The 10,720-nt window shown below is 45.1% G+C and overlaps 2 protein-coding genes across 3 annotated transcripts; both read right to left on the reverse strand.

Moving 5' to 3' along the window:
- Window positions 1-859: 859 nt before the first annotated feature.
- Window positions 860-4,999, reverse strand: tmsb1 (thymosin beta 1). The gene is made up of 3 exons (XM_066715345.1): window positions 4,890-4,999; window positions 2,450-2,564; window positions 860-1,371 (listed from the first exon to the last, which is right to left on the reverse strand). The coding sequence occupies exons 2-3, from the start codon at window positions 2,550-2,552 to the stop codon at window positions 1,325-1,327; spliced, it is 150 nt and encodes a 49-aa protein (XP_066571442.1). The 5' UTR covers window positions 2,553-2,564; window positions 4,890-4,999; the 3' UTR covers window positions 860-1,324.
- A 1,884-nt stretch (window positions 5,000-6,883) lies between these two features.
- LOC136760092 (solute carrier family 25 member 53-like) lies at window positions 6,884-10,193 on the reverse strand. Of its 2 annotated transcripts, none has more exons than XM_066715347.1 (2): window positions 9,859-10,193; window positions 6,884-9,017 (listed from the first exon to the last, which is right to left on the reverse strand). In XM_066715347.1, the coding sequence occupies exon 2, from the start codon at window positions 9,003-9,005 to the stop codon at window positions 8,082-8,084; it is 924 nt and encodes a 307-aa protein (XP_066571444.1). In that variant the 5' UTR covers window positions 9,006-9,017; window positions 9,859-10,193; the 3' UTR covers window positions 6,884-8,081. The 2 variants fall into 2 exon arrangements, with proteins under 2 accessions (XP_066571444.1, XP_066571443.1); XM_066715346.1 differs by having other exon boundaries at window positions 6,884-9,037.
- Between the last annotated feature and the right edge of the window lie 527 nt (window positions 10,194-10,720).

Here is a 10,720-nt window from a genome sequence, read left to right on the forward strand (position 1 = left end):
AATTCAAACTTCTTTTATTAGCATTTAAAGAAGTAAAAGGGACTGGCACCTCCCTACTTAAAAGATCTTACTGAATACACTCCTGGTCAGCCACTGAGATCCCAGGAAGCCGGTTACTTGGTGGTCCCTAAAATACACAAGAAAACTGCAGGTGGCAGAGCATTTAGTTATTGGGCCCCAAAACTGTGGAACGATCTTCCAGCCTATGTAAGAGAGTCTCCCTGTCTTAGCCTTTAAATCACGGCTGAAGACTCATCTTTTTAGTCCATTTTTCTAGCGGATAGTGCCACCAATGTACAATTGTATACTGTCCTTCACGAGATGTCCTACATTGTATGATCAGTAACTGAGCACAATTTTATTTTCATCGATGAGGAATAGCCCATAAGGAGGGGCCAACCCCCCAACCAGGGCCGGAGAGAGGCCCCCACCAGAGGGAAGAACACCAGCCACACTGTTTAAGAACTTTCTGATCTCCTTGCTGCGGTACGAACTGTATTGCCTGGAGGCGAGGCAACCGTTCGGTCGAAGCCTTACACTGTGGACCCCAAGATATTTATTTATTTTCTACTAGAACAATCTGCCCTCCATAGGAGTTTGTTATTTTCTCCTTATTGCCTAATGGTTTATTTTAAACTGTTAAAGGTTTATTTAGTTGTAGTAGGTTTATCACACCGTAAAGCAGTCTGTGGCTACCCTGCAACGGGCACCATACAAATAAAAACTGATTTCAACAGTGAAGGCAAGCTTAAACCAGAATATACAAATACGATTGTGGTAGAAGCACAGCAGAATCATGTTAAACAGAACCTGCCAATACATACACGCATGAGCAGACACCGCAAAGAAACACAGCAGCTTAAATTTTAAAACATTTTGATTTTATTTTATACCAAAAAAAAAAACTCTTTAAAGTATAACAAAAAAAAAAAAAATTTAACGGCACCAGATACAGAAGTCGCATTACGTGGAATTCAGAGCGAGCTGATGCGGTCTGGGTGATATTCTCACACAAGCACTGCAAATCCTCCCCGTTGCCGTCAGGCCCCTCCCTCCATTCTTCCTCATCTCTTTCTTCCTCCCTCACCCTCTTTCAAGAATTCATCACAAAGCAGTAATTGGTTTATACAGTGGCATACTTTTATGGCTTTAGACTGTGCCCCTAACACCCCAACTACAAACCTCAGTATTTCCACACACCCTCCCCCTCCCCGACGTGCCCCGGTGTCTGGATGCCATTAAAGTGAACATGTTGAGATGGAATACAGAAGCAAAGTGACAGACAGAAGAAGTGTCCCAGCGAAGGAGTGTGAGCAGGCACTGTTCACTTGGATCCCTCCGCACAGCACTGCTTCTTCTCCTGCTCAATATCTGAAGACAGGCACAAACAAACAGATGGGTTAGTCACATGACATCATGAGCTAGCTTCTTCTGGTATTGCTTCCACTGTGCAATTGACATTACCCGACACTGCCCCTTCAGGGGATAGGTGCGGTGATCTGGTGTCGGTCAGTGCACAGCATGTATAGCTCTGCAACTACAGTAAACCCCAACTCTAACCCCAGTCACTACATTCTCCCTCTGAACGTTTTTGTTGTAGTAAGTTAACATCTAACAGACATACAAAAAAAAAAAAAAAAAAAAAACCTCTATCTGACAGCAGCAATCACATGCGACTCCTAAACAAATTACAAATGTGCAGAATCAGAGTCTGAGGCTGCAGGGTCACTGATGCCTGGTGCCGGCAGCCAGACAGCAGTGCACAGGCTCACGGACAGATCTGCCTGGCTGGTTAGAACCACCAACAAACCTCCAGTTTGTGAGAGCACGTGTGCGCGTTGGTGAGCAAATGTGTGTGTCCATGCGTGCCTATACGAGTGTGTGCCAGTTAGTGTCTGCGTGGGAGTTAATGCATGTCTGCATGCATGCATGCATGCATCTGTGAGTGCGTGTGTCTGTGTCTGTGTTATGGGTGAGGATGGGTCCCAGGCACACCGTTTCTTTCTGTATGGCTTGGCTGGCAGTTTTAGCGCAGTTATTACACAAGCAGTCAGGCTGCAGTGACACCATTGCCAGGCCTCTTGCTCAATTCCCAACTGTACTCTACACTTTTGCTGGCCCCGTGGGGGAGGTGACACCAAGACAGCTATAGCAGGAAACGCACTGCCCTGTTTAAATACAGCACGGGAACACGCGTGTGTGAGAGAGAGAGAACTCATCTCCAAGCTACTGTTGTAGGCCCTTGACCCTGGTAATGAACTTGCTACTCTGACAGCAGGGAACAAGACCCCACCCCTCTGGAGTCTGGCTAACACTAATGGAGTCACTGAGTGAGCTAAAGGAATGGTTGCCAGGCCTTATACATTTTAAATACACATGTATTTTTTTTTATTGACGTTTTGTTTGTGTGTGGGCCTGGCATGGTATCGAGGGCAGGGGGGTTGCTCACCTTCCTTGGTGGGCAGCGGGTTCTTCTCCTTAGTGTTGGCCTTCTTTAGACACTTCTTGTCAAAGTTCTGCACTTCCTCATTCACAGGGTTGTTATCACTCATGTTGGCAGATGTCTGTCAGAACAGAGAAAGAGGGAAAGAGGAATGAGAGGATACATACATACATAACATACTTTTATTTGTTCTGCAGTTTTTTTTTTTTTTTTTTTTTTTTAAAGAGCAAATCTAATCTGATTGAAACCCAAAGTGTTCAACAATTCTCCCACCCTTAACCACAGTTGCCAACATGCCTCCTGTCAGACTGGAGAGCATTCTTATTTCAGGAACATGGAGCTGTGGGGTTCTGGCTCGTCTCAGTGCACAGGGTTCCAACCCGTGCGGTCCCTGGATCAGGTGCACCTGGCTGGAGGACTGAGAACCACAAGAACAGCTGGCAGAGAGTAGCAATCTCTCCTGCCCCACCCAGCCCTGCCTTTTTGGCAAACACACACCTGCTTCAAGGTGAACTTTAATCTGATGCAAAGAAACAGAAGTCCCACCTCCAAGCTGTTATTTTGTGAAGGGATTTTTTTTTTTTTTTTATATATAATGGCAAGAGTGTGAGGTCACCGTTTTAAGGAGTGGAGCTCTTAGCTGCTCTCCCAGGCCTCTCTTACAGACACGCCTAAATTACACATTTTCACACTTCCCCCCCCAACAAGGCTGTGCAGCCCCTTATTGCACCAGCCTTATTACACCACCTTGTACAGAGTATTCTTCCACTGTTGCCCTGGATGTGATAAGGGCGGGTACCCCAGTAAACCCGGTGCGAAGGAACGGTTCTGGTAAATACACAGGGAAGGGGCAGTGAGGTCCTGGGCATGCACCAAGAGGTGTGCTGGACTCAGCGGTGGACAGCGGGGAAAGCCTTGGCACCGCAAAGCACAGTGAACTAAAAAACTATCCCAAATGCAAGAAGGGGTGAACATTCCCGATGCTAACAGACTGTGCTGGACGTTCAGCGAGCCAGTTAGCTCAGCTCTACAGTGCTTAGCCTGTAGAGCCTGCTTAGCCTGCTTGCTTCACCCGTGTTCCTGTCCACCCCCTGTTCCCGCCTGCTCCCTGCACTAAGTCTCGCACAGCCCTGCTCCCATGCTTGTCACAGGCAGGAAATATCAAGCCCCTGGTGGTGGAGGAGTAGTGCAAGAGCCTGCAACTGGCAAGATCTAATCTGGATCAAACCCTCCCCCCCCCCCCCCCCATCGACCCTACCTCTTCTGCAATCTGCAATTCCAACAGAGGAGGCTGACAGATGAATGGTAATGATAATACAAACTCAAATGCAAGATTTTTTTATGCAAGGAAGTCAATATAAATAGATTCCACAATGACGTGTTGGTACAGTCCCGATAGCTCTACATGACTTTCCAGTGCAAACAACCCCCGACTACAGTTATGAGTCACCCGGCCACAAGGCCAGGGATACACAGTGCAGATCACAGTGATTTACGCCAGATCGGTGGCTTCAGTCGGCACGCCAGTAACACTAATCCTTCATCTCGAGGTCCTTCTTCTCCTTCACTGCACACAGGATAAAAATAACTGAAAAAATAACCAACAAAATCAAAAACTCGTATTCAATTGAAAACGGTTCCAATCATGCAAGCGGAGGTTGTTTAACACAAATTACACAATCACTCGGACAGGCTCCAAAAAAAAAAAGAATGCATTATAATATCCAAGAGAAGCGAGTCTCTGCAGCAGGCCGCAGTAGCTGGGCCGGGCTGGGCCGGGCTGGGCCGGGCTGCAGAGTGCGACCCGTCCTCCATCTGCCCACCGACAGGGGGCGTCGCCCAGGTGAGGAGGCGCCCTGGCACTACCGCGGTGCCAGGCGGGTGCGGGGCTCTGCAGCGCGGGGGGCGCAATACCACGCACGACCAAATGCAGCAGGGCATGATATATACGCGCTACTATTAATATTAAACAATACGAATAGTTACATGCTTTACTACTAGTGGTAGCAGTATAACGGGAAAGCGCAAAAACAACGCCTCTGTAAACGAGGTTGCATTGCGTAACACAGAGCGGGTGTAGCAACTGTGCTCGAGTCTCACGCCACCACTGCGGCTCGCGTACCGAACAATGTTGCATTCAACAAGATTTTAATTCATTATTATTATTTATTGTATTGTTTTCCTGCGAGTGCATTAGACGTTGAACATGTTTCAGGTCTTACAATCGTTACACGATGTCGACGCTGGAGAAGTTTAAACGCCACATGAAAGATAAATAAAAATGCTTCTTTACACTGGGTACAAAATATAATGCGGAACACAGCGTCAGATCTCGCTGTAACACGGAATACTGGCGCATATAATATCATATTAAAGAAAATTACTGTAATTATAGTTTGCTTTACAAATATTCTGTTAATTGTGACTCGCAGCAACATATTCATACCTGTAGTGTCAGCAGGCGATTCCTCGATAAATTCCTTGTTAAGGTAAGACTGAGTGCGCAGCGTTACCGAGCAGCCTTTAAATAGCACAGCGCGCCCGACACCACCTTAACACAAGCCCCGCCCCGCTGCGCGCATTGGCCGAGCTGCCCCGGCCTGGCCTGTCACTGGCCCAGCCCGCCGCCCTTCAAAATCAAAGCCCAGGCGCTCTCAAGTCGAAGCGTAGGCATTTCGATGAAAGCAACATGATATCGTTCTATTTAATAATAGTTTTAAAACAATATTAGAAAACATTACACAGCGGAGACACTGACAAATAAATGTAACACTTCGAAGTCACAATACCGTTTAGGTCATGTAAAACACCGAGGTCTGCTATGTTATCCAAACCCTGACGAAAGACCGGAAATACGTTTTCAAATGTTACAACGACACCCCCTGGCGGTGAATGCGGGTGTAGTGTTTACAGATTTACATGTGAGAAGCTGTTTAATCGGATTTCAATAGACCCAAATATCAAGACGTTTCAAAACTTAAGAAAACTCGCAAACAATACTTTACTTTTAGCAACAAGAGTTGTCCAACCCATATATATATATATAGTGTACAAAACATTAGGAACACCGATTGTTTCCATTAAATAGTGAATCCAGGTGAAAGCTATGATCTCTTATTGATGTAACCTGTTAAATCCACTTCAATCAGTGTAGACTCTGTATGTGTGCCATTCAGAGGAATAATAGGGAATAAAAAATATGTAATTACCTTTGAATCGGGTATGGTATTAAGGGCCAGGTGTGCTGGTTTCAGTTTGTCAAGAACTGCAGTGCTGCTGGGTTTCTCCCCGTCAATGGTTACCCACATGTATCATGAGAACATGGATCCATCGTGCCACGTGTCAACATTGGTTGGTGCTGGTGGTGTGATTATGTGGGGTGTGTTTTCATGGCACACATTGGGCACTAGATACAAGTGGAGCAATGTTTGAATGCCACAGGATACCTGAACAACAGTGTACATCCCTTCGTGGCAGCAGTGTATCCATCTGCTAATGGATATTTTCAGCAGGATAATGCCCCATGCCACAAGGCTAGGATTGTCCAGTATTGGTTCCACAAACATGACAGAGAATTCAGCTTACTGCAGTGGCCTGCCCAGTAAACAGATCTCAATCCACTTGAGCATCTGTGGGATGAGATGGGATGAGCTATTCAGAGTAGAGATCCTACTACTAGCCAAATCAACACAACAGTGGGAAGCATTTAAGTCAACATCGGCCAGCATGCCTGTGGAATGCTTTTGACACTTTGTAGAGTCCATGCCCCAACAAATTGAGTCTGTTCTGATGGCAAAAGGGGGGTATAACTCAATATTAGGAACATGATCCTAATATTTTCTGCACTCAGTGTGGAGTAGAAGTTAAGGCTCTGGACTCGTAACTGGAAGATTGTGGGTTTAAATCCCGGATTTTCTGATAATGTGTATGCAACATGAAGATGCATGGAAAGATGTATACTTGAATTAACAAGAGTTAAAACACTAAATGAATGGAACAGAGAACAAACAAAAATGTGACATAATTGAAAGAGTGAAAATATTCAAATGATACACTGCAGAAGACCACAGGAAGCTAGTGAATAGATCCCAAGTTTAAATAAATACCTAAGAGATGGAAAATTACAAAACGTTTTGCATGTGTGACATGGAAAAATGAAGCTGTAGATTGAAGCAAGTGGAAAAATCATAGGGATTTATCCAGCAATGGATTGATATAAGTCAATTGTTATTATATATGATTTCTCCCAAATGCTACATGGTGGTGTCTTGCAGGATTCAACCTGCTTTTGTCCATGGGTTGACTGGCTGCTGGGACGCGAGTCTGTACCTCTTGACCCCAGCACGCTCTCTCACATACAGGATCCTTAACCAGCTGCTTCTCCCATGCTGTCGAGGTATAGAAATATAAAGAACAGACACACACAGTCACCCAGACTTCATACAGTTTATTCCCCTTGAGTTATTTAGACTTCAGTGCAGAGAACAGTCAATTATATACATATATATGCTATACACCATGCTACAACTGAAATTCAGAAAGTAACATCATGTTTTTTATTTTTATTATTAAAATTAACGTGAAATACTGCATGTATTACCACAGCAGATTTGTCAGAAATACCCAGTTAAAAAATCATATCAATAAAGTGAATCTTCTTAAAATTTGAAACATTAAAGTGAAAACAGCAAACTGTAATTGTATAAAAAGACTTGTTTCATTGAACATGAAATCCCTGAAGCAGTGCAACACTTAAATGTTAGACAACAGTGCCACCTGCTGAATGTACCACAAAACACCAAGTAAGGTACAGAAAAATAATAGTGAAGAACATAAAACTTTGACTGTTGTCAAGTGTTCATTTTCAAAATAATAATAACAATTAAAATATTATCAGAAATGTACAAAACTGAATACTGGGTGTATTAATGCTATATAACAAATAATACCATAGCACCAATCAGTCTGGTCTGAATGGCCAGCACATATTCCCACACTCAGCAATGTCAGCTGACCCCAGCCCTGCCAGCACAGGATCCATGAAAGACATCCCCTCTCACATAATACTGGTCACCTCTATTATAAAATACCTCCTAAGGCACTAAAAGACGGTGCAGGACTACCACAGTCATACAGCCACAGCCGTGAACTTTAAAACTGTTAAAAACTCATTGTAAACTAAAGTGTGGAGGAGCAACAAAAAACAGAAAAAAAAGTTAAGTTGGTTCAGTGAGTCTCATAGGTGTTAGCGGATGTTGTATATGGATGAAAGAATGGCATTCTGAAGTTTGAACACTGTAGACTATGTCACGGGAAGGTACAGTATAGATCAATAGAGTAATACAGTACTAAATAGTAGGGATAGATGGATAGATGATAGATCGTTATAGATATACACAGATAGATATTTAGGATAGATTAAGTCCTTGTCTGTCTCTTCCATCTGTGTTTGTAATCAGTCAGTCTTCCTGTGCAGCGGTACAGTCAGTGCAATCAATCAGTCTGTCTGTCTGTCTCTTAACATGGAATCATGTTTGTTGAAAGCCTATTGTTTGCCTCCCTGTCTGTCTGTTGTCAGTCGGTTTGCTGTACCATGCAGGCAGTCTGCCTCAGTCCACATTTTCAGTCAGTTATTGAGTCAGTCAGTCTGTCCATCCACCCCTGTGTGTGTGTGTGAGTGCCGGGTGAGACGGTCATAGATGGCGTTGGTGAGGCCCCAGGTCAGGCAGGAGCGCAGCACGACCAGTGAGCCACCACGGTACAGTAGCCCCACCCTGCGCTGCCGGGAGACCCACAACGCGGACAGACAATGCCCAGTGCCGCCCAACTCTGGCCCCACCTGCGCCTGCATGTTGGCGATGAGCACGTTGAGTGGGTACAGCAGTAGGCTCACCACCATGCCGTTCATCGCCCCTGACGCAAAGGAAGAGACGCCCACGGGCACCCCCCTCTGACCCAGCCCGTCCCGGATGGGGTCCTTGAACCCAAAGTATAGGGCGCTGCCCAGGCTGTTGCGAGCCACTATGGGAAGCAGCGCCCTGTAGTACCCGTTTGCCAGGTTGTAGCGGTTGAACTGGTGTAAGATGCTCCGCAGTGTGGGCAGCTGCCGGTCCTTGCGCCCATCCTGCAGTACATTCTGCACCCTCTCGAAGGGTGTGAGCACCAGCGCCTCTAGCGCCCCAGAGCCCAGGCCGGCCAGTGTGCGCAGGGGGAGGCTGTAAGACCCGGGGCTGGCCTGGGCGGGGGTGCAGACCGTTTCTGAGAGCTGTCGCAGAAGGGTGTTGTAGTTGCCAAACAGGAGCGTCCCCTGCACTGTTTTGGCCAGCAGTGGTGGCCCTACCCCCCTGTAGAACTTGCGGAGGCCCTCCCGCTGCAGCTGCCCCACGGCCTCCCACACCAGCACCCCATGCAGCTGCTGCCGGAACACGGTTTTGTACACAGGGAAGGTGGCCAGTGTGGCCAGTAAGCTGGAGGCTGCACCATGCACATAGCTCCAAGCCCAGCTCTTAGGGGGCAGCCGCTCGTCTTCCTGCTCTCCAGAGGCCCTCTTCATCGCCCCCATAGCTGCACCACCCTGCAGGCCAGAGGAATGAGCTGCAGTCAGTAACGAAACACAGAGAAAGAACCATTAAAATATGAATAATATTAATATTTTTCAAAGGATGACTGGAAATTCTCTCTTTATATACAGCAGTTTCTTTTGATATTCATTAGGCTTCCAAGCATGAAGTGTATTGTTTCTGTTTGTATTTTTAGCCCTTCCACCACCAAAACTTCAAACTTTGCATGAAAACTCGGGTAACTTGGCAGTTTAACTATAGGCGTTTTTTTGTATGTTTGTGTTTAATTTAATATTTGATTGGAAAGATGTGGAATTGTCCATTAAACTTCATTCAGCACAGCACTGAAGAAAAACACATGATTTCACACAGCCAACAGACATTAATCAGATGTGAAACTTTATGCACAGAACCACAAAACTGTTATAAAGGTGAGATAAATCAATACATCTTAGCAACTCTTGAAAAACATGAGACATGACGGTTCACATCCCTTTGTGTCCTCATTGGTCCTCTTTGACAGAAGGCAGAGCAATTTCCTCATACACACAGGTTCATAGGTTTTCCTATTGTAATACTTTAGCTAATTACATCTACCTCTCCATGGGTTTTAAACGTATGGGTATTTTCCTAACGTGCAAGCGACAGGATACCACATCAAACTTGCAAACGTGTGTAATACTGTATGTGTATATATTTCAATAGCATTAGCATAATTAAATATTATTTAAAAAAAAACTCAGGAGACAGACTTTGTGATTAATACCCCACAAATGCAAAACCGAAGTGTGAATGTCTTTGTACAGACCTAGGCTTTGCAGGGGCGGGTCTGGGTGGCAGCAGTTATAACGGTACCTGTGCGGCGAGGAGACGTCTCCCTTTGTCCGTCCTTCAGATTCAAGCAGCTGTAGGTGATGATAAAACGTATATATGGTATAATATATAGGCGAATACTAATCCGTTATAAATTAACAGTTTACCATACATAGGCTTGGTAACTGTAAAGGGTTAGATAATACATATAAATATAAATATTTGATGTTTTCGCAATATAGCGACGATTTCAGCGAAATGAACTGCCTATTTTAGATAGTGTCTGCACCTATTTAGCCATAACAGTTTAGCGGAAAGACTGTAATAAAGGCATCAGTGTGCTTTTAAATAATCATTCATTCAGCATCCGCGTTTCCTGCAGCTGCTACCCGCCCCCTCGGGCGACAGTCATTGGAGGATGGCAGCAGGTCGTCGTCACAGAATGACAGCAGGAACGATCAATCAAAAGCTGCGTGCTGGTAAATAAACCAATGGCGGAGCGAGTAGATACTATTTATCATTTCTATTTCTAGATGGGTGTTACTCAGTGCGTTCTGGGTACCGTTACTCGCCATATAATTTCCAGTATAACTTGAAAGAAATCTGGCTTTTTCTGTTCCTGGAAGCAAGCTTAAAGTCCAGCTCAGTAAATGACCATAACCCATCCTTCATGTTAAACCTGCTCCAGCGCAGGCGCATGTGTTTCGCTATAGACGCAGTAATTGACCTCATTAATGCACTTGAGCCGCACATTGCCTGCGCGGTTGATAGTGGCGCTTTCCTATACTCAGTTGGAAATATCGGCAAAACTGCTGCTACGAGGATAAACAATGTAATGAATAGGTAATCCTATCGTTATAGTATTATAGACTACATTATTATCCAGAGACCCCCAATGTGGTGC

Source organism: Amia ocellicauda, chromosome 10 (genome assembly GCF_036373705.1).
Source record: "Amia ocellicauda isolate fAmiCal2 chromosome 10, fAmiCal2.hap1, whole genome shotgun sequence".
Taxonomy (NCBI): domain Eukaryota; kingdom Metazoa; phylum Chordata; class Actinopteri; order Amiiformes; family Amiidae; genus Amia; species Amia ocellicauda.

What these genes read in the sequence shown, in the direction of transcription:
- tmsb1 (XM_066715345.1), bottom strand. Translation starts at nt 2,552, where the DNA reads ATGAGTGATAACAACCCTGTGAATGAGGAAGTGCAGAACTTTGACAAG. An exon ending in CCCGCTGCCCACCAAGGAAG is followed by an intron (nt 1,372 to 2,449) that starts GTGAGCAACCCC and finishes GCCTGTCTTCAG; the next exon opens with ATATTGAGCAGGAGAAGAAG.
- LOC136760092 (XM_066715347.1), bottom strand. Translation starts at nt 9,005, where the DNA reads ATGGGGGCGATGAAGAGGGCCTCTGGAGAGCAGGAAGACGAGCGGCTG.